The following is a 22,914-nucleotide window of genomic DNA, read 5'->3' as shown; positions in this document are numbered from 1 at the left end:
TCAAGCTAAAGAGCGGTCTGGTATAAAGGCCGTGTGTTCATGTGATTCTGTCTCTTACTCTCGGATGCAGTCTGGAATCTGGAGCTGGTTTGTCGGGATGAACTCCGACAGTTCCTTCAGGCTGTGGATGAATCGAATCTTCCTGCTGAACTTATCACTGTGAAGGACAGCAGAGAGGTCAACAGGAACACCTCACCAGTCGATATCAGACAGAAGTCAAGTCGATTTCTATTGTGCCAAATCACATTTCCGGTCTCTTTACCATACCAACAAACAACGGTCTACAATTGGGTTGGAAACCTTAAATTTAGCTCCCGCATTCCCAAGAGAGCACCGATCTGGCTTGATAACACATTTAAGCAATATAGTCTACGTTAATGAAGTAATCAGAAACAGAAGTAGACAGACAGACAGCTCGCTAGATAGATGGATACTCATTCTGTCATCCTATGGCTCGTTTATTTCTTTCAAGGGAACAGACCTGATGAAGGGTTTGACCAGCGTGATGAGCGCCTTGATGTACCAGGCAGGATGGACCACCAACAGCCCCTTCAAGTCCTTCTTTAGCCTGGAGAAAACACACACACACAAGGCTGACCAGTCGTCCCGGTGTGACCGGGAAAAGACCTGCTGGGGTTTCATTTATAACCATTGCGTGCGCACAAAACGGAGCCTGAAAGAGGCGTCCGCCACTTCCCACGCAACATTTGTGATCTATAAAAACAAGTTTGACGGGAGAATGTGCGCACCTGTACGTAACCGCAGTTGGTGAGGTAAAGCCAGATTGTATAATGATGCCTCTCTCACATTTAAGTCTGAATTTTTTTTTTTTGTGTGTGCGCACGTACTTTTAGTAAGGATCCCATGCACTGTTGTATAAATGAGACCCTTGGTCAGTTTCAGCAGGTTCTCCCCTCAAGATACCAGCTTTCATGAGAACGTGATAAAAGATAAAACAGGCCACACATCAAATCAGCAGTCACGCAGAAGAAAACTAGCGCCTCATGTCACTGACTAGTTGATGGGTGTCAATCAGAATGTGCTGTCTGGTTCTCAGGTTCCTTTTCAATAAAGAATAGATAAAAACTTCTTGATTAAACCAAGTTAAGATGCACAGTGGAGTGATGAACAGTCTTTGCAGCAACAATACAGTCTAGCTACAGGTCAAGCTAACTAGCGGCAAACTCTACTGGTGATGGTACCTGCCCCGCCACACGCCAGCGCCAGGGTAAGAACGTCAATTCAGCGTAATTGAAAACTCCCATGACTGATAAGTAGGCCCTACTTATTAGTTCCCATAAAACATTTTATTTATTTATTTTTGCCCCCCTTCTTTCTCCCCAATTGTACCCGGCCAATTACCCCACTCTTCCAAGCCGTCCCGGTTGCTGCTCCACCCCCTCTGCCGATCCGGGGAGGGCTGCGGACTACCACATGCCTCCTCCGATACATGTGGAGTCGCCAGCCGCTTCCTTTCACCTGACAGTGAGGAGTTTCACCAGGGGGATGTAGCGCGTGGGAGGATCACACTATTCCCCCCAGTTCCCCCTCAGCAGGCATCCCGACCGACCAGAGGAGGCGCTAGTGCAGCGACCAGGACACATACCCAAAACCGGCTTCCCACCCGCAGACACGGCCAATTGTGTCTGTGGGGACGCCCGACCAAGCCGAAGGTAACACGGGGATTGGAACCGGCGATCCCTCGTGTTGGTAGGCAACAGACCGCCACACCACCCAGACCCCCTCATAAACATTTTGTCCTGTATTTCCTCTTTACATTCCCTTAGACTTTTTTCCCCATTTTTGTTAATTGTGATTAATTACAGCTTATCATGCCATAAAGGTGCTAAAATGTAATTGACAGCCCTCGTTATCAGTACAAAATTCTAAAATGTCAATGATAATTAGCTAAAATTCAAGTTAAGCAAAAGACAAATGTGTGACAGAGCTGCTAATGAACCAGTCGCTGAAGGAATTAGGATGCACATTATGCCTTGTCAGTGTCCCTGTTTGGGACTTTGCAAATTTGAAAATCTGGTTACCTTAACACACACACACACACAGGGAGGGTGTTTACGATGTTAAAACTGAAGTGTCTTAATAAGATCATGTCTGGTACCGTCTGTCTATGGAAGTGTAACACTGTCGCAACCACTTAATGGCTGGCATCTTGTTCCTCTGAGCCATCCCACACAAGTACACCAGGATGTAGTTCTCCGATACCATCAGGTCCAACGTCCCAACAATGTACCTGCAGAGGACCACACATACACTGATTATAATCATCATGTGTTTTCAGAGCAGAACACGTCCATCATCATCATCATAGTCATCCTCGAGTGGTCCATGAGTAAAGAGCTGAACGGTTCTATTCATTCAAAGTTTGCTACAGACCAAATGGTAAAACCCAGAGGTGTGGACCTCAGTACCTGACTTGGACTCGGGTCACACATTTGATGACTTCAGGCTTGACAAAACTGAAAAAGACTTACAACTCGACTTTGACTTTAACACCAATGACTCATGACTTGACTTGTAATGACTTCACAGCCTTTTGACCTGAAAGAGTTGATGCCTTCTCTAAGCCCAAAGCTAAAACGCTTTTTAATAGGTGTGCAGCCAATCAGCTCTTCGTTTCCGTAATCGAGCCACTTTGAATCAATACGTAATAAATACTTTTTTTTTAAAAAGCGATATGAGTAAATTTAATTTATTTAGTATAACATTTTGAAATGGTATTAAATTTGATGAGTGCATAATGACTTGTTTAGGACTTGAAACTCAAAGTTTATAACTTGGGACTTGACGTGGGACTTGTCTGTTTCGACTTGGGACTTGTCTGTTTTGACTTAGGACTTGTCTGTTTTGACTTGGGACTTGTCTGTTTCGACTTGGGACTTGTCTGTTTTGACTTGAGACATGAGTGCCAAGACTTGAAACTTACTTGTGACTTGGGGAAAAAAAGACTTGGTCTCACCTCTGCTAAAAACGGTTGCCTGTAATGCTTCCCTTGGTTAATTGCTGTGTAGCTGTCTATAGCTTTAGTTCAGACTTTAATGAAGAATTCTCCTGGAGTTTCCCCAAACTGTATCCCCCCTCAGTTTAACTGTGTGTCAAGAGAAAATTCAAATGTCAATAGCATTTCTAATTGGCCACACAATATCTATTTTGGACTTGAACTCTATTATTGAATACCATCGGCATTCGGTTTATACATAACAAGCACGTTACGTAATGGTTGAGTTAGTTACAGCCAAGGACACGATCCACACGGTGATAGTTTATAAAGTTTGTGTGATATTAGTTCTCCGTCTCACTGCTTATTCTAAGTAACCTGTTTATGTTGGTAGACAAAACCTTTTTTTTCTTCCTTTTTAGGATATTATGAAGGCTGTCTGCTGTACACGTGCATGCTAAATATATCTTCCACTTCTTTCAGCTGCTCCCGTTAGGGGGCGCCACAGCAGATCATCCATCTCCATCTCTTCCTGTCCTCTGCATCTTCCTCTGTCACACCAGCCACCTGCATGTCCTCCCTCACCACACCCATAAACCTCCTCTTTGGCCTTCCTCTTCTCTTCTTCCCTGGCAGCTTCATCTTCAGCATCCTTCTCCCATATATACCCAGCATCTCTCCTCCACACATGTCCAAACCATCTCAATCTTGTCTCTCTTACTTTGTCTCCAAACTGTCCAACCTGAGCTGTCTCTCCAATATACTCGTTCCTATTCCTGTCCTCCTTCCTCACTCCCAACAAAAATCTTAGCATCTTCAACATAGCTGGTCTCACTACCATCTTGTAAACCTTCCCTTTATCTCCTGCTACTCTCCTTTTCGTCTTCTGAAAAGAACAGTAGCATTTGCATGTGCATGCTGTTTATACCACTGGTGAAACCAAACGTTACTGTTCTTCTCAGAAGAAGCCACCAGGGGTCAGTGTTGCTTTTTATCTTGTTCCAGATATGCTTCTCAGCGTGTTAAGCTTCTGCATACTTGGCTACTCACTGATAGAGCTGAAAAGTGACCCCCCCCCCCCTACTTTTCCAGCAGCCCAGGTTGCGGAAATACATTTCCTATTCATTTTTGTCAGACATTTCAGAAAATTCTTATGTAAAGAGTTGTACGCCTTGAGCCCATCCTACCTGCTACGAGATGAAATATGGGCTTTTATGAATTGACTCCAAGCAGAAAAAAAATAAAAATATTATATATGAAAAAACAGTTAAAAAGACAAAGGTACAACACTGTGTATTTCATGTATTTTAAGAGGGAAGGAACTACTCATCCCATAAAGCATTGCAAATGATGACAAGTTCCTTTCCCTCGCTATAAATCAGTTTCAATCAACTCTTGTGAGCATGTATATTTAATCTTTTATGCATTCTTATATCTATCTATCTATCTCTATATATATTGTTGAGTCTTATGATTTGTCTTCTCTTCATCCCTGAAAAAGCAGAGAGACAACATGGCGGAACATGCTGCTAGCCAAAGTAGATGTTGCCTTGTACTGTGAATAATAAAATTCCTTACGGTGATTATGAATGGGATTTTTACTTCCAGACATACACACCCAAACACTTTTAACACCACATATACTCACTCATGCATGCATATATATATATATATATATATACACATATATATATATACAGTGTGAACGTCAGTGCCGTGCAAATTGTGCAGCGGTGACTAGTAAAACTGTTCAACATCAGCGCATCCCGGCTCAGTTCTTAACAGCCCCAGCAGGCCAGTACATCATTTGACACCACCATTTTCTATTACAAACACGATACCACAAATTGCTGGGTTTTTTTCCCAGTGTGTCTTTATGTAGTACTGACCGGAACAGGTTTTCCATGACGTAGTCGTAGTTTTCCACAGAGTTCTCAGGCAGGTAGCAGGAGGAGAACAGGATGATGGCATTCATACCATCGTCATAGTAACCTGACAACCAATCACAAACAGATAGCTCATATGGCGCTCACCCACTTTCTCAGGCATGAGATGGTCATCAGATTATGTGACCTGGATTTGAAGTCCCACTAACGGGACTTAAAATGAATAGACGTCACCAAGTTTTCCATCTATTAGACGTTTTGAGACACTCGGGCTCAAATTCTACCATTAGGTGATCTAGTACACCTTGTGGCTCGCCACCAGAGTCTCTGGTCAGGCACAGCTGGTGCTTTACCTTTTCGGGAAATCTTGTTGGAAATCTTCCATAACTACATTAGACAGTTGTGTTTTCCAGTTGCCGGCAGTGTGGGCAAAGTGTTTATTTTTGGTAACCACAGCAGTATTGTTAGCATCATGACTCTCCCTGGAAGGCCAGCTGTATGGTAAATCGCTGAATTACAGTGAGAGTACCAATATGGACAAGTTGATAGCTTAGCAATGTCTGTAGTGTAATTTCCATTTTGTTTATTGGTGGACACAACAAATGTGATGTGGCTTGAAGACGTTCTTTGTGTCTATTGTTGTTTTCCAAAGAATATCTTGTCATTTCCTCAAAAAAAGAAAAAAAAAGTCCTCCACGTTGGCTATCCTCAACATTGGGCTGATCTTACACTACTGTGTGTAACCTGATGTCGCTAAAGGTAACAGTAAAGGACAAATGTACCTTACAACGTGGGACATTAAGAGGGATTTTTAACTCAGATTGTGCAGAACTGGTTTTCCGGACACGGCTCACCTCCATGGGACAGGACCTGCAGGTACGGCTCCAGGACGCTCATGTTGACGTGGAACTCTTGTCCTGTGATGCAGAACCTCCTCCATCGGCGCCCCTTACTGTCCACCTGGTCCAGCTCCAGAGAACCCATCTCAGCATGCTCCACCCCTGAGGAATTAGCCAGACCCCCTGACCCGCCGCCAGACCCACTCATACCCAGCCGAGGGAGGTCGTCTGCAGGGTGACAGAGGGCAAAGGTCAGAGTCTGGAGGGTGTTAGCCTAATCGCCACCATATCGACATGCACCCCTATTAACAGCCAGGTTAGCATGAGTTGAGACATCTTAACTCAGGTGCAGATAACAAACTGGGGTGGAATCAGAGTTTGGCCTGACATCAGACAGGTGTTATAGACAGATGTAAGCGGACCGCCCCGGCTGCTACTCAGTGTGATTAGCTGATTCCCAAAATCTGTCGCCAACATTTTTTACAGTGCTACAAAAATTATAACGCTTCTCCAATTCAGAGTCCTGCATTCAACAGATAACATAAGAGAAGAAGAGCTGTCTACAGGACTATCCTCCCCAGGACAGACACACCATCTGTCTCTCTCTCCCTCATGAGTGTGTCTCTCCCTTTCTCGCCCTTTGCATTTGTGTCTCTTTATGTCTCTCTCTCTCCCTCTCTCTCTTTTCCATCTCTCGCTCTCTCTCTCATTCTCTTCATCTGTCTCTTTCTCCGTCTATATCACTCTCCCTCTGTGTCTCTGTCTCTCCTGTCACCCAATCTCTCTTTCTCTTCATCTGTCTGTCTCTCTTTTTTCTCCCTCTCTCCATCTCCATCTCTCTCTCTCTCTCTCTCACCCTCCCACTCCAGTTCGTGCAGGCTGCCAGGGAAGTTGCAGGATTCGCTCTCAGACGGCGTCTCCAGGGCTTCCAGGTTGATGTCCAGGGACGACGTGTCATCGGGGGAGGCAGAGAGAGCAGCGGTGGAGAAGCCTTCATCGTGGGACCCAGCGCTCAGTGTCAGGCTCAAGGTCGGGGCCGTCAGACGCTTCTTCGCCCTGCCCTCTATTACCCCTGTGAGGGCCAGGCTGGTGGGTGGAGCTAAGGGGTGAAGGATGATGAACAGGGTGATGTTGGTAATGTGATATCTTTACTAACTAGCGACAATACTGTAATACAATAACAATACTAGCAACAATACTATAATACAATAACAATACTAGCAACAATACTGTAATACAATAACAATACTAGCAACAATACTGTAATACAATAACAATACTAGCAACACCACTGTAATACAATAACAACACTAGCAACAATACTATAATACAATAACAATACTAGCAACAATACTGTAATACAATAACAACACTAGCAACAATACTATAATACAATAACAATACTAGCAACAATACTGTAATACAATAACAATACTAGCAACAATACTGTAATACAATAACAACACTAGCAACAATACTATAATACAATAACAATACTAGCAACAATACTGTAATACAATAACAATACTAGCAACAATACTGTAATACAATAACAATACTATCAACAATACTATAATACAATAACAATACTAGCAACAATACTATAATACAATAACAATACTAGCAACAATACTGTAATACAAAAACAATACTAGCAACAATACTATAATACAATAACAATACTAGCAACAATACTGTAATACAATAACAACACTAGCAACAATACTATAATACAATAACAATACTAGCAACAATACTGTAATACAATAACAATACTAGCAACAATACTGTAGTACAATAACAATACTAGCAACAATAAGTTCAGTGTGTCATTTTTCTCTGCAAAATGGACTGGATTCTTCTTACTGCTGTGATAACAGATCTTTCACTTTATAAAGCACAGGTTATGTTCAACTTTTTTTCTCCCCAATTGTACTCGGCCAATTACCCCACTCTTCCAAGCTGTCCCGGTCTCTGCTCCACCCCGCTGTCGATCCAGGAGGGCTGCAGACTACCACGTCTCCTCCGATACACGTGGAGTCGCCAGCTACATCTTTTCACCTGACAGTGAGGCGTTTCTCCAGGGGGATGTAGAGTGTGGGTGGATCGCGCTATTCCCCCCCAGTTCCCCCTCCCCCCAAAACAGGCGCCCCGACCGACCGGAGGAGGCGCTAGTGCAGCAACAAGGACACATACCCACATCCGGCTTCCCACCCGCAGACACGGTGAATTGTGTCTGTAGGGACGCTCAAGCAAGCCAGAGGCAACACGGGGATTCGAACGGACGATCCCCGTGTTGGTAGGCAACGGAATAGACCGCTACTCTATCCGGACACCCCACGTTTAATACTTTAAGGTGAAATGCATTAATTACAATATAGTCCATGGGGATTAATAAAGTATATCAAAATAAAAATAAAAAAATAAATAAAAAATAAACTTTTCTCGAACAGATGGTGGGTCAAACAAAATTACACAACAGGTTTCCTAAACTAGAGTGTATTCACATAGGAGTCTTTAAAAAGTCCAGAAGCGAGCCCACAGTGTTGTCAGATTGCATTAGCTCCAGTCCGTTAGTGCACCCTTCACTTAAAATCTACCCCAAAGGGGCGTCCGGGTAGCGTACTGGTCTATTTCGTTGCCTACCAACACGGGGATCACGGTTCGAATCCCCGTGTTACCTCCGGCTTGGTCGGACATCAGACACAATTCGCCGTGTCTGCAGGTGGGAAGCCGGATGTGGGTGTGTATCCTGGTCGCTGCAGTAGCGTCTCCTGTGGTCAGTTGGGGCACCTGTTTGGGGGGGAGGGGGAAGTGGGGGGAATAGTGTGATCCTCCCATGCGTTATGTTCCCCTGGCGAAACTCCTCACTGTCAGGTGAAAAGAAGCGGCTGGCGACGCCACATGTATCGGAGGAGGCATGTGGTGGTCTGCAGCCCTCCCCAGATTGGCAGAGGGGGTGGAGCAGTGATCGGGACAGCTCAGAAGAGTGGGGTAATTAGCCAAGTACAATTGGAGAAAAAAAAAAGGGGGGGTTCATCTCCTCTCCTCTCCTCTCCTCTCCTCTCCTCTCCTCTCCTCTCCTCTCATCTCATTATCAGCTGCTTCTCCGGGGTCGGGTCGCGGTGGCAGCAAGCTAAGTAGGGCCCTCCAGTCATCGTCCCTCTTCTCCACAATGCCCTCCAGCTCCTCCTGGGGGATCCCAAAGCGTTCCCAGGACAGATTGGACATGTGGTCCCTCCAGCGAGTTCTGGGTCTACCCCGGGGTCTCCTCCCAGTTGGCCGTGCCTGGAAAACCTCCAAAGGAAGGTGCCCAGGAGGCATCCTGATCAGATGCCCGAACAACTGGCTCCTTTCGATGTGAAGGAGCAGCGGCTCTACTCCGAGCTCCCTCCGGAGGTCCGAGCTCCTCACCCTATCTCTAAGGCTGAGCCCAGACACCCTACGGAGGAAACTCGTTTCAGCCGCTTGTATCCCCAATCTCACCCTTTCGGTCACTACCCAAAGCTCATGACCATAGGTGAGGGTTGGAACAAAGATTGACTGGTAAATTGAGAGCTTTGCCTCCCGGCTCAGCTCCCTCTTCACCACAACGGTCCGGTACAACGTCCACATTACTACTGATGCTGCACCAATCCACCTGTCAATCTCCTGCTCCATCCTACCCTCACTCGTGAACATCACGACCCCGAGATACTTGAACTCCTTCACTTGAGGAAACAACTCATCCCCAATCCGGAGGAAGCAATCCACCATTTTCCGGTAGAGAACCACGGCCTCAGACTTGGAGGTGCTGACTCTCATCCCGGCCATTTCACACTCAGCTGCAAACCGCCCCAGTGCACGCCGGAGGTCGCGTTCTGATGGAGCCAACAAAACCACACCATCTGCGAAGAGCAGAGATGCAATTCTGAGGTTCCCAAAACGGACACACTCCTCACCTTGGCTGCGCCTTGAGATCCCGTCCATGAATACCACAAAAATATTGAAGAGAAAATCCCCCAAAAAAAAAAAATCTACATCAAAATGAGGAAATGAAAACTAATGAGTGTCTTTATGCATGCTCAGTAATCCAGGTAAGGAAATAACAAAGTTGAATCAGTTCATCTGGACACAACGTTTACTGAGAGAAATGTTTCATCGGCACGGTGACACAGTGGTTAGCGCGGTCGCCTCACAGCAAGAAGGTCCTGGATTCGAACCCCGGGGTAGTCCAACCTTGGGTCATCCTGTGTGGAGTTTGTATGCTCTCCCCGTGTCTGCGTGGGTTTCCTCCAGGGGCTCCGGTTTCCTCCCACAGTCCAAAGACATGTAGGTCAGGTGAATCGGCCATACTAAAAATTGTCCCCAGGTATGAGTGTGTGTGTGTGTGTGTGTGTGGGGGGGGGGGGGGGGCTGTGATGGCCTGGTGGCCTGTCCAGGGTGTCTCCCCACCTGCTGCCCAGTGACTGCTTGGATAGGCTCCAGCATCCCTGCAGCCCTGAGATCAGGATAAGTGGTTCGGATAATGGATGGACGGACAGATGGACGGATGGATGGACAGAGGGACGGATGGATGGATGGATGGTTTTCTACCCTGATTTTGCGACCCCCCCCCCCCCCCCAAGCCTTCCTGAACAACAGAAGTTAGCTACGAAGGCTGATCCAGCTCACCTGGTCTGTCGCTGCTGGTGGCTGGGCTCTCCTCCTGTGGAATCCCAGAATCCTCTGGGAGAGGCCTGGAGCACACAGAGTCACATCACATCATCAGACAATAAATGTACACCGTTTCACTTCTACAGCCAAAATGGCACCTACTCCGATAAACTATTGCTATCATAAAATAAAATTCATTATTGAAAATCAATAAAATTGTTATCAGGACCCCGTCATCCACAGCACAGCAACACTTTTACAGATTTAATAATTTGTTTTTGTTTTCATGTCAGAAAACTGTTAAGAGTAACAGACTGAAACTTGTTACATAACCACAGACTGAATGAATCCAGATCGGGACGTGGTTCAGAAAAGATGCTGAGGGTCTGGGCTGCTGAAGGTGAGCTGGATTTAAAGCCACCGGGAAATGAGTGTTTCCTTAAACGGTGTTGTGTATCGACAAACGAGCAGAAATAGAAAGGCAGAGCCAGCACCGTGTGCCATTATCCATCACCCTCAGTGGAAATCCGGTTACTGGGATGGCCGTGTGGTTTACTGAGGACCGTGAGTCTGAGACCAACAACAACACAACCAGTCAGCCGGTCCGACTCCTGTATTATGAAATGGAGAAATCTGGAGTGTTTGTGTGTGTGTGTGTGTGTGTGTGTGTCGGGGGGGGGCTGCAGTACCACTGACTGTCAACTACTACTCACATTATATCTACCAGTCATATCATATTTCCATCCGTCCGTCCATTATCTGAACTGTTTATCCTGCTCTCAGGGATGCTGGAGCCTATCCCAGCAGTCACTGGGCGGCAGGCAGGCGGGGAGACACCCTGGACAGGCCGCCAGGCCATCACACACACACACACACACACACACACACACACACACACACACACACACACACACACACACACACACACACACACACATTCATACCTAGGGGCAATTCAGTACGGCCGATTCACCTGACCTTCATGTCTTTGGACTGGGGGAGGAAACCGGAGCCCCCGGAGGAACCCCACGCAGACACGGGGAGAACATGCAAACTCCACACAGGATGGACCGGGACGACCCCCAAGGTTGGACTACCCCGGGGCTCGAACCCAGGACCTTCTTGCTGTGAGGCGACTGCACCACCGTGCCGCCTTACATCATGTTTACTAGTTATATTATGATATTCACTTGTCATGTTATGATGTTAACTAGTCACACTAGGCCACTACTCATACTATGATCCTTGCTAGATATATTACGATACTAGTCATGTTATGATATTGCCCAGTCACATCATCAAGATATTTATTTGTCATATTATGGTAATTACCAATCAGATTGTATTTACTAGTCGTGTTATGATAGTCATCAGTCATATTATACCTCAGGAAAGCTAAAAATAAACCCAACATGTGGCATTTTTAAATCAGAACAGATCATCCGTTCCTTGCCCTTCAATCCAACACTCTCATGTCGTTCATCGCTCATCTCTTCTTTTGGATTTTCCCCCTTTTTCTCCCCAATTGTACTTGGCCAATTACCCCACTCTTCCCAGCCGTCCCGGTTGCTGCTCCACCCCCTCTGCTGATCCGGGGGGGGGGGGGTGGGCTGCACACTACCACATGCCTCCTCCGGTACATGTGGAGTCGCCAGCCGCTTCTTTTCACCTGACAGTGAGGAGTTTCACCAGGGGGACGTAGTGCGTGGGAGGATCACACTATCCCCTCCAGTTCCCCCTCCCCCCCAAAACAGGTGCCCCGACTGACCAGAGGAGGCGCTAGTGCAGCAAACAAGAAAACACTTCCACATCCGGATTCCCACCCGCAGACACGACCAACTGTGTCTGTAGGGACGCCCGACCAAAACAGAGGCGAGGCCTAGGCCCATTAACGTCATGAGCCGGCCCTGCCCCCCCACCCCCACCCCCCACACATCTCCAAGAGGTCCTGCAGGCATCTGCATACAAAACCTCTGTTAAGCTTTACATCACCAGCATTCCTGATCAGTCAACACACAGTATTTCTGACGAGCTCGCTCATCCATTTAAATAATGTGCATTGGAGCAGTAGTTGGTTTTGGTCTGTGGGGCGAAGGTCAATAAGTCAAAGGTCACACCGACCTGGGGAACTCCTCATCCTGCCACTCCTCACTCAGCTCCATGACGCTGGCCTCCGGAGCCCTGCGGGGACAAACCCACCCCCCACCAATAAGACCGGAGCACACATGGGTGATCACACACACACACACACACACACACAATCACACACACACACACACACACACACACACATGGGTCGCTAGTTGACTCTTACTGGATAAATAAAAATGAGAAAGAAAGAAGGCGGCTCTCCTGACCTTGTTTAAACACAACCTATACATGCAGCAGACAGAGAGCATTGCTCCACCACCTTCTCTCGCTCCCCCCCTCCTCCCCCTCGCTCTCTCTCTCTCCTCCCCCCCTCTCCCCTCCCTCTCGCTCTCTCTCTCATATTGTTTTTCATTGCTTTTTAGACTGCAGAAGAATTGGGGAACTTTTTGCTGTTTCAGATTGTTTACTTCCTTTAATGAAGTGTGGTCTAAAACTGCTTTTATTTTCGGAGCAGGATACAAAATAATAATAATAACAATAATAATAATATTGCAACAAAGTGACAACTTTTAAACTTCCTTGCTGGCGAGGCTAAGCTGTCAATATACGTACATCACCAGAAAGAAAACGACAGAAGGAAAACAGCGTGACGGAACCGTCCCTGTGTTCACCTCTCGGAGTTTTAACTGACTTTGAGTTTCATAAATGAATGAAGAGCACGGTTGCTCAGTGGCGTTATAATGACGTCATTCGTTCAGTGATGAACGATGAATTAATTAGCGACTTTTTCAGACAATGTTTTTTCTGTGAGTCTTCGCTTCAAAAGTGCTGTAAATGTGTGCCCATGTATTAAAGTTATTTTTTTTTAAAAAGTCAAAAAAGTCTCTCTCCCCCCCCCCCCACCACCACCACCACACACACAGGTAGGGGGGAGGATCAGGAAGAGCTCCTGCAGAGAGGCTGCACGTTAGTAACCCACGCGTGTAGGCAGGTGAAGGGGCCATGGTGAGCGGCTGCACCACACACATCTCCGCCTTCCAAGATGTCTCCCGTGCCTCCAGGCGCTGCCGGGCAGGAATTGAAGGACACTTAAAATGGGGGAAAAAACAAATAGGGGGGTTCGGCCGCGCGTCTCTTATATCCCAGACTGGAATAAAACAAGTCTGCCAATCAGAAGGAAACGGTCAGATACTCTGTTAGAACGGAGACATCCTTTTACTTAAGTCTCCATCAAATCACACTGGTCTTGGCTCTTTATCCGCCCCCCTTCCCCCTCCTCCCCCCCCCACTACTTATTATTCGTCGAGTTCACCGACGACGCCTTTAAACGAACCGACAGACGGACGGACGGACGGAGGGGGGAGGGGAGGAGGGGAGGGGGGGGGACCTACCTGGTTAACAGACACGCGGCGGGGGCATCGCTCCGCTGCGCGTTCACTCAACCCGGTTTGCGCTGTTTTGACACATGTCATCTGCATCCGCGCGGGCTCGCGACCAGCGCAGGTAGCGAGAACAACCCGCGTGCGTCATCAACCGGCAGCCAATCACGGCGTCTTTGCTTTAGTGACGTGTGGGAACACCTGAGAAGGAGCCGAGGCGGCTGCTCTTCTTCTTCTTCTTCTTCTTCTTCTTCTTCTTCTTCTTCTTCTGACAGCAGCGGCAAACAGGAAAAACAGGTCGAACAAACAATAGACGCGCACACAGAGACTACCGTAAAGTCACGTGATAGCGGCCGGGTCAACCCCCCCACCGCGCGGCGGCGGCGGCGGCCATGACGCTGCTGAAAGCATCCGGACAAGCGGTTTTATCGCAGGCCAGCTCAACAGCGTGGCTGATTATCAAACATTATCAATTTTATTCATTTCTGCCCTCTAAAATCTATACATTTTATCGATGGTCCATCCTTCCTTCGTGTGATCCGGCTCCTTGCCCAGCTGAGCCCGATCCGCCATCAGAACGTTCCCCTGTTGGCTGTGACGTCATTACAACCCTCCCTGTATGGCCTCCGGCGGTTCCGTTAATCATTTATTAACTCATTAATTATAAATACTTTCTATGGGCGACCCGACCGGTCCTTAAAGTAGAGGAGACAGTGGGCGGGGCTGTGCAGCACGCCAGCTGGCCCCTCAACATCACAGCTATCAGGTCAGCTGTTGCGTTGTGCTTATCCTCTTCCTCTGGTGATGAGTATTTATATCGTCACGCAGGACGATACCTGAAAATCGAGTTGGGTTTGTCATAAATTTCACACACGCCCAAAGGATCAACTATGAGGAGAAGGCCGGGGGGGAAGGAGGTGTGGCGGAGCACCCTGCCCTCCTGTTGTGGAGGTGTGCTGCTGGAGGGAGGATCCTCTTTCCTGTTCTGTCCTACAGCCTCAGGAAACAAGAGCTGCTTGGTTTTCTCCCTCTCTCCTCCTCTTTCCTTCACAGGGAGGAGGAAAATGTCTGCTGGGCAGGGAAACAGAGGCGAACGAAAGGTTTTCTCGTCAGGGATGAGACAAAAGAGAATCAGCTTCACCACCAGCCGTCTGATGGATGGATCCAGGGATGGATGGCAGATGTCGACCAAAGGATGGACGTTAGACGATGGCTGAAGGATGGATGGATAGAGAGATGGATGAATGTGTGGTGTGACGGATGGCCGGATGGGTCAATAGGATCTTGTGTGGCGATGGACGGTTTATTCGACATCTTGGATGCACGTTCACGTGACGGCTGACTCCCTTTTCTCCCGTTTCTCACATGACCTCTGATCACATGACCTCTGACCAGAAAACCTCATCCCGCACAGACCTGTCTGTGACCTGTCCATAACAAGTCTCGTGATTCAGTTTGCGTTCAGTTCACCTAGCTGATGTGCTCGTCCACAGTCAGCTCCACCTGTTCAGTTTCTTGCTCATGGGAACTTTCGCTGCTGCAGGAATGGACCCTCGAGACGTTGCTGTTTGAGAACAGGACAGTCCACCAAACTCCACACTTCACCGTGAAGTTTGAAGGCGAGTGTGAAGAACAGAAATCCGGCATGAAGAATGGATCGGTGCAGCGTTCCCATAAGGAAGGCTTTGAGATGCGAAGCGTGTTGTTATGTGCGATTCTGTCTGGAGGAGAAAGGAGCAGACTTCCTCTCTCTCTCTCTCTCTCTCTCTCTCTCTCTCTCTCTCTCTCTCTCTCTCTCTCTCTCTAACAGAGCCGACATGTTTATCGTCCCTCCGGCGTGGAGCTCAAACATGAGGTTCTCTACTCAGCACAGAGAAACCAGGCTGATGGAAAAGGTCTGAAATCTGTCAGTCTGACCACACGGCACACGGCCCCTACTGCTCCTTGACAACTACTGCTATTACTTCCACTAATAATGCCATCGTTAGTACTACTAATGCGATTACTGTTATTACTAGTACAGCAACTACAACTATTACTACTACCACAACAATATAGTATGACAACTACTCCTAACACCACCACTACTGCCACTAATACTACCACCACAACCACAATATACTATGATGACTACCTGCACTACTACTACTACTACTACTACTACTACTACTACTACTACTAGCAGTTATGATCAGAGGCGAACACCTCCCTTGGTTGTGGTACTCTGTTGTGTTTAAACAGCAATACACATTTTCAAAGAATTTCTTCCTCTTTCTTAAGTGACTGCCTGGAGGAAGTCAGCTGAGATGACACTTCCTGATTGGCCGAAATCTCTCGGCTCCACTGACACAAGACCTCTGCCATGTGATCCGTCACCCTGGCTGTGAGGGATGCGTTTTAAACAGAACCACATCACCTCACAGACAGCTCGACAAAGTTCACAAGTCAAAGAGTTATTATCACAGGGATCATCCTCTGTTAGTACAGGGTGAGTCACTTCACACAAGCATGTCCTCAAGGTAAATATCCCAGACGTGAAGTCATGTGATGCCAACATCCCATCTGACCTTCCTGTACAACAATGCATCACATCAAGCTTTAGAGAACAAGTTTGAATATGTACACTTCCCTTTTAATTCAGGAAACTACTTTGACTCTCTACCAACTCTCACTCGTGTACACACACACACACACACACACACACACACACACACACACACACACACACACACACACACACACACAGTGAAAAATGAAAGTGTGCTGGATTTTAAGTTCTCTAAAATCACATTTGGATCTTACCTGTTCAGCACATACTGGTCCATATCCTGGCTGTAGCTTCCCATCTCTGGTATCCGGCTCCGCTCCAGCACAGAGACGACAACCAGAACATGAAGCAAATGGACGATGTTTCAACAGTCAACCAGTCATTCAGCCATTCAGTCAGTCTGTGTTCTAGCTGATGTGGGTGGATGTGTGTTGTTCGTGTTTGCGGTGTGAATGTGTGAGCATGAGTGTCCTTATCTTGAAGCTGACTCGCCCTCTCGCTCGCTCTCTCTCTCTCTCTCTCTCTCTCTCTCTCTCTCTCTCTCTCTCTCTCTCTCTCTCTCTCTCTCTCTCTCTCTCTCTCTCTCTCTCTCCTGCCCCTACAGGTTTTTCTGCATTTCCCGGCATGTTGACAGCTTCTCTCAGCCTGGGAAGTGACAGCTCAGACAAAAGAAAGGGATGAGGTGGTTTTTAGACTCTCCATCAACAAAAAACACAGCTGAAATTATTCTTGAAAAATTTTTTTTTTGACTGAATCTGTAACAGCTCAAAGTTGTGTGAATGGAGGATGGCCAACGGGGTCCTACTGCCCTTCACATTAACCAAACACCGAGTAAAGAAGCTCAAGTTAAATTTACAAATGATACTGATCATGCATGGTTAAATTGTCTGTGGAAATTAAATTGAAACCATGACTCATGTATTTTTGTATTAGTAATAATAATCCTTACATTTATATAGCACTTATTTATATAAAACATGATTTTGCTGGTATTTTGAATTTTTCTTCAAAGAAAGTTGTTTTATGAAGAAAATATTTAATATAGAGAATTTGTAAATCTTGGAATTTCTTCATAATACATGTAAAGTATTATTAGCTATAAATATAAATACTCCAAAAAGAGACCAAATATACAACAATTAAGAATAAAATTTGGACATTTTTCAGAAGTACTAAATGGTATGAAAATTGCAGGTAAATTTTTGGATTGTTGTTGTAAAGCACTAAAACATTGTATTGTTGTGTACTTTTCTGTGTACAGACTTATTTTTTACCTTACCTTTTCTGTTGTGTTGTTGTTAATTTGTTTATACCAAGTTTGTATAATACTGTGTTGCTTTAAAATAAAAGAGTAAAGCTAATATGGGGGACTTTTGGTTACTTTTGATTTTGTGTCCATCGTTTTTGTCTTCCATGTCTTGGACGTTTTGTTTTAGTGGGCATTAAAAAAAGGACAGGATGGCTGAGAGACCCCCTGTAAAAGTGAGCAAAAAATATTTATTTAATAGTATTTTGTCACAGTATTTAGTATTTATTAGTATTCTGTTTTTTTCTCAGAAAGGCTGGAGATAGCTGGGCTGCTTTTAAAGTCATCAAAATAAACTTGCTGCTAAATCTAAAAAATGTTTTCTTGTACAATACATTTTTTTAAGAGTATACCTGTTTGGTATATTTGTTTGACATGTAGTATGTAAAATACAATGTACATATGTACAACGCATTTTGATAAAACAGAAGTACAAGGGGCTTTAAGTTGTGCCGTGTGGGTTCCCATTTTAGTTGATTTCAGCGACCCCTTTTGGAGACAAGTGGTTTCTTAAAATTAAGACATTTAAATCATATTGCCCAACCTCCCTGTTGAGGAGTAATTATTGCCATATCTCCTAGTGCATTTATTTAGCCAGTTTACCCATTCAAAGACACCAGGGTCCCATGGAGGAAGAGGATTGCAAACACCTAATGTTTACCTAAGAAGTAACATAAAATAATGTATTATTGAATATAAAATCACAAAATAAATGTGTGAAGTAGTGTGTGTTAAATATGAATATTACCTCTAAAAGACGGGAATATGCAGGTCTGTGGAGTTTAAAAGGTTGCAACTTCAGGGTTAATTAGTTTTTGTAGAATAGCATTAACAACGTGACCTGTTCAAGAAGGAAGATGGCTGCCGGTCATGAACCTTTAAAATCACAGAGCTCCAACAACTGAACACCCGGCAGAGGGTCACCTTTGTTTGGCTGGCTCTATCTCCCTTGATTTCTTGACTCGATAACTTCCTTTTTTTCTTTTTGCTGTAGAGTTGTTGTAAGTAATTGTTGTACACACCTTTATTCAACATTACTTCCACCATATGCTATTTTTGGCTGGACCAACCGGTGGGCCAGCCCTACAAACACGAATGTACCTGACAGATTGCGTGACTGACTAACTGACTGACTGACCTTGTTTGACACAATTGGGCCGCTGGATCAGGTGACCAACAACGTCACTTAAGTTACACGATTGGTCGGCCAAGCACCGAGAGGTGTGAGGGAGCACGCACAGTTAAAGCACCCATATAACAATCACTTTGACAAATCACTCCATGGCGAATTCACAAAAAAAGATTACGTGGCTTTTGCGGCCGCTAAACCTGCACAAATAAGACAAAAAGAAACCATGTAATTCTCAAAGCACCTGCAAAGAGTGATATGCACCCCTAACTGTGCTGCCAAGCAAATAGCGTCTCGGTGCTCTGATGCTATTCACACATATTTAAATAAGGTAATATGCATACATTTGGCGCAAAATTGGCCCCTTTCTATGCAAATGAGCCTCACTGCAAAACACCAGCGCTAACAGCCACACGCAGCTGGAGGGGAAATTATTAGCTTCTTCAGAGAGTTAATGGTAAGTGACGCCCAGGCTTTCCAGTGATCATGGCAGCAGTGATTGTAGCCAGGCAAAGGCATCATCATGCCAGGCATGCACGTGAGCGGATATTTCGAGGGCCTGGCGGCCTGCCCAGGATATCTCCTCGCCTGCTGCCCCAGTGACTACTGGGATAGGCTCCAGCATGCCCGTGACCCTGAGAGCAGGATAAGCGGTTTGGATAATGGACGGATATCACATATTGATTTAACTTGAGACTGAAATCATTCACAAATACAGGTTGCCAGGTCAAACAATTCTTGCTCTACTTGATGACATCAAGGAAGACATTGAACCTGCCTGCTGTGTTCTTGGCGGAAAGCCGCCATTTATACTTTTCCACATCCCAGATAGCAAAATTGCTGTGGCCCGTACCCGTACCCATCCCACACCCGACACTTTCATCTGGCCCACATACCACGTGGAATGATGGCACTTGGGTGGTCTGCTCTTGTTTGCCAGATCTGGGCCACAGCCAAGCCATATTCACCATTTACCACACGGGCCACTTCAGGGTCACATCCAGATTACATGTTGCCGAGAACACCGCATCTTTGCCAAAAAAGGCCCACATTTGATTTGGCATATTTGGGCCATATTTGCTATTATACATGTGGGCCACTTCAGAGTGGAAAGGCAGTTGGTCCTGATGACAGACCTGTGGAGGCATGGAGATGTTTAGGAGAGATGGCAGTGGAGTTTTTAACTAGATTGTTTAACACAATCCTGGAAAGTGAGAGGATGCCTGAGGAGTGGAGAAGAAGCATACTGGTACCGATTTTCAAGAACAAGGGCGATGTCCAGAACTGTAACAACTACAGAGGTATAAAGTTGATCAGCCACAGCATGAAGATTTGGGAAAGAGTAATAGAAGCTAGGTTAAGAGGAGAGGTGACGATCAGCGAGCAGCAGTATGGTTTGATGCCACGAAAGAGCACCACAGATGCGATGTTTGCTTTGAGAATGTTGATGGAGAAGTATAGAGAAGGTCAGAAGGAGTTACATTGTGTCTTTGTAGATTTAGAGAAAGCTTATGACAGAGTGCCGAGAGAGGAGGTGTGGTATTGTATGAGGAAGTCAGGAGTTGCAGAGAAGTATGTAGGAGTGGTGCAGGATACGTATGAGGGAAGTGTGACAGTGGTGAGGTGTGCGGTTGGAATGACAGATGGGTTCAAGGTGGAGGTGGGATTACATCAAGGATCGGCTCTGAGCCCTTTCTTGTTTGCAATGGTGATGGACAGGTTGACGGACAAGATCAGGCAGGAGTCTCCATGGACGATGATGTTCGCGGATGACATTGTGATCTGTAGCAAGAGTAGGGTGCAGGTTGAGGAGAGCCTGGAGAGGTGGAGGTATGCACTGGAGAGAAGAGGAATGAAAGTCAGTAGGAGCAAGACGGAATACCTATGCGTGAATGACAGTGGAATGGTGAGGATGCAAGGAGTGGAGGTGACAAAGGCATTTGAGTTTAAATACTTGGGGTCAACTGTCCAAAGTAACGGGGAGTGCAGTAGAGAGGTGAAAAAGAGAGTGCAGGCAGGTTGGAGTGGGTGGAGAAGTGTGTCAGGAGTGATTTGCGACAGAAGGGTATCAGCAAGAGTTAAAGGGAAAGTTTACAAGATGGTTGTGAGACCAGCTATGTTATATGGTTTGGAGACAGTGGCACTGACAAAAAGACAGGAGGCGGAGCTGGAGGTGGCAGAGTTGAAGATGCTAAGATTTTCACTGGGAGTAACGAAGAAGGACAGGATTAGGAACGATTATATTAGAGGGACCGCTCAGGTTGGACGGTTTGGAGACAAAGCAAGAGAGGCAAGATTGAGATGGCTTGGACATGTGTGGAGGAGAGATGCTGAGTATATTGGGAGAAGGATGCTGAATATGGAGCTGCCAGGGAAGAGGAGAAGAGGAAGGCCAAAGAGGAGGTTTATGGATGTGGTGAGGGAGGACATGCAGGTGGCTGGTGTGACAGATGGAAACGGATGATCCGCTGTGGCGACTCCTAACGGGAGCAGCCGAAAGTAGTAGTAGTAGTACATGTGGGCCACTTCAGGCTCACATCCATTTTGTCAGGGCCAGAAGAAGGCCATCAGTGCCGCATCATTGCCTGAAGTGGCTCACATCCAGATGCTATCGGATGGATAATTGTAATCAGATCAAAACAAGGGCAAACTGCTCTCAGCTGCAAAACTTTATGGGTGTGTTTTCACTGTAATATCATTAGCACAATATCTTTTGTGAATCGTACCTTAAGCCAGCAGATAGTGGTTGTAAGTGATGCACAATTCAAGCTGCTATCAGCGGCCGCAATCCATTCTTTGTTAGTTCGCCTGTCAATACAGAGTGAGTCTTAGAAAAACAAGAGACATCCGCAGATAGAAACAGATGAAAGAGGAGGGGGAGTTAACAGATAATTAGAATAGGTATACTTACAATTAAGTTCTCTTTCAAATCAAACATCCCAAGATAAGTGTAATGTCCTGTTCTTGTAACAGTATTTATAACCTTTTTTGTTTTTACTTGAATGTAGCTTAACCATGTGCTGCGATACGCTACTTCAGTACACTTTAACAACAAATAATACTGGGATGCCACAGAAAATTGCAGATGAACATTTAACATCCAGGAATTCACATTATAGACACTATCACTGACTATCCCTCTGACAAACTGGCCACAGTTTTGAACATTGACCATACGTGGTCCAGCCATACACTAGATTTGGACTTGGTCTTGTTAAAGAATAAACTGGTTTCACTGCTTTACATTGCTGTGTCATAGAGAGCCTGCCCCTGTTCCATCTGCAAATGACGTGGCTTTTGAAAGGTTATGGACACCACAAATTTAGTCTGCAATGTCCCATTTTTCATAAATCAATTTTTTGGAAATCAAGTATTTTATTTCATTTTAGCTTTTTAGAATTATTTTCATAATACTTTCAGTAATAATTTCAATAATCTATAATTCCATAATACTCTTATCATATAATGATAATAATTTCACAATTTAATTTCGAAGATTTTCAGAAACTCCATGTTCAGTGTTGATGTGTTGACAGGGGAAAAAGGAGTTTTTGGCATGTTGTTGGCTTTTCCAGGCTTATAACTGGTCAACATGGCTTTAAGGTTAGGGTTATATCACCGCCTGTTGGTTTGGCATGCTCTTGGTGGTGTGTTGAATAGCATGTGCTTTTGCATTTTTCATTCGAACGGAGATTTTTTTTAACCCGTGCTTGTGTGGACGAGAACTTTTTTTTAAGAACGAAGGAGGAAAAACACCATTTCAAAAAACATTGTGTATGTGTGGGCTAGATAGTAGTTTAACGGCCCTTTTCAACTGCATGGTACTGGCTCAACTCGACTCTATTCGACCCTACTCACTTTACTTTTAGGGATTTCGTTTCCACTGCAGATAGTATCCCCTCACGGTGAGGCCCTGCTGGTCATTTGTGGGCATGTTGACTAGTTTTTTTTTTGAAGACTCAATTTATATTCAAATAAATATACATCTATTTATATTTATTTATATTTTATTCATTTTACTTTAACATTATATTTGTGTTTTCATGTCACCTTTTAGTATCGGCTCAGCTCACTTGGAACCTCGACGGAGGGGGTACCAAAAAAAGTACCTGGTACCAGGTACTATCCCTAACTTTTACCCAATG

At 45.5% G+C, this 22,914-nt stretch overlaps 1 protein-coding gene across 1 annotated transcript; it reads right to left on the bottom strand.

The window, feature by feature from the left end:
* Positions 1-54: 54 nt before the first annotated feature.
* On the bottom strand, positions 55-16,721 carry bnipl (BCL2 interacting protein like). The gene is made up of 9 exons (XM_056286661.1): positions 16,589-16,721; positions 12,438-12,497; positions 10,335-10,399; positions 6,538-6,780; positions 5,697-5,909; positions 4,846-4,948; positions 2,120-2,251; positions 482-568; positions 55-157 (listed from the first exon to the last, which is right to left on the bottom strand). Exons 1-9 carry the CDS (start codon positions 16,630-16,632, stop codon positions 55-57), a joined length of 1,050 nt encoding a protein of 349 aa, XP_056142636.1. The 5' UTR covers positions 16,633-16,721.
* Between the last annotated feature and the right edge of the window lie 6,193 nt (positions 16,722-22,914).

Source organism: Lampris incognitus, chromosome 9 (assembly GCF_029633865.1).
Source record: "Lampris incognitus isolate fLamInc1 chromosome 9, fLamInc1.hap2, whole genome shotgun sequence".
Classification (NCBI taxonomy): Eukaryota; Metazoa; Chordata; class Actinopteri; order Lampriformes; family Lampridae; genus Lampris; species Lampris incognitus.
Note: the sequence above shows the minus strand (reverse complement) of the source record. Positions and strands in the feature narration are given on the sequence as shown.

Bases quoted from the DNA above. Each gene is read 5' to 3' on its own strand.
- bnipl (XM_056286661.1), bottom strand. From the start codon at position 16,632: ATGGGAAGCTACAGCCAGGATATGGACCAGTATGTGCTGAACAG. The intron at 2,252-4,845 runs GTCAGTACTACA...GGTCCTCTGCAG, and splicing joins GTCATGGAAAACCTGTTCCG to GTACATTGTTGGGACGTTGG. The intron at 569-2,119 runs GTACCAGACATG...TGTTTTCTCCAG, and splicing joins TACACTTCCATAGACAGACG to GCTAAAGAAGGACTTGAAGG.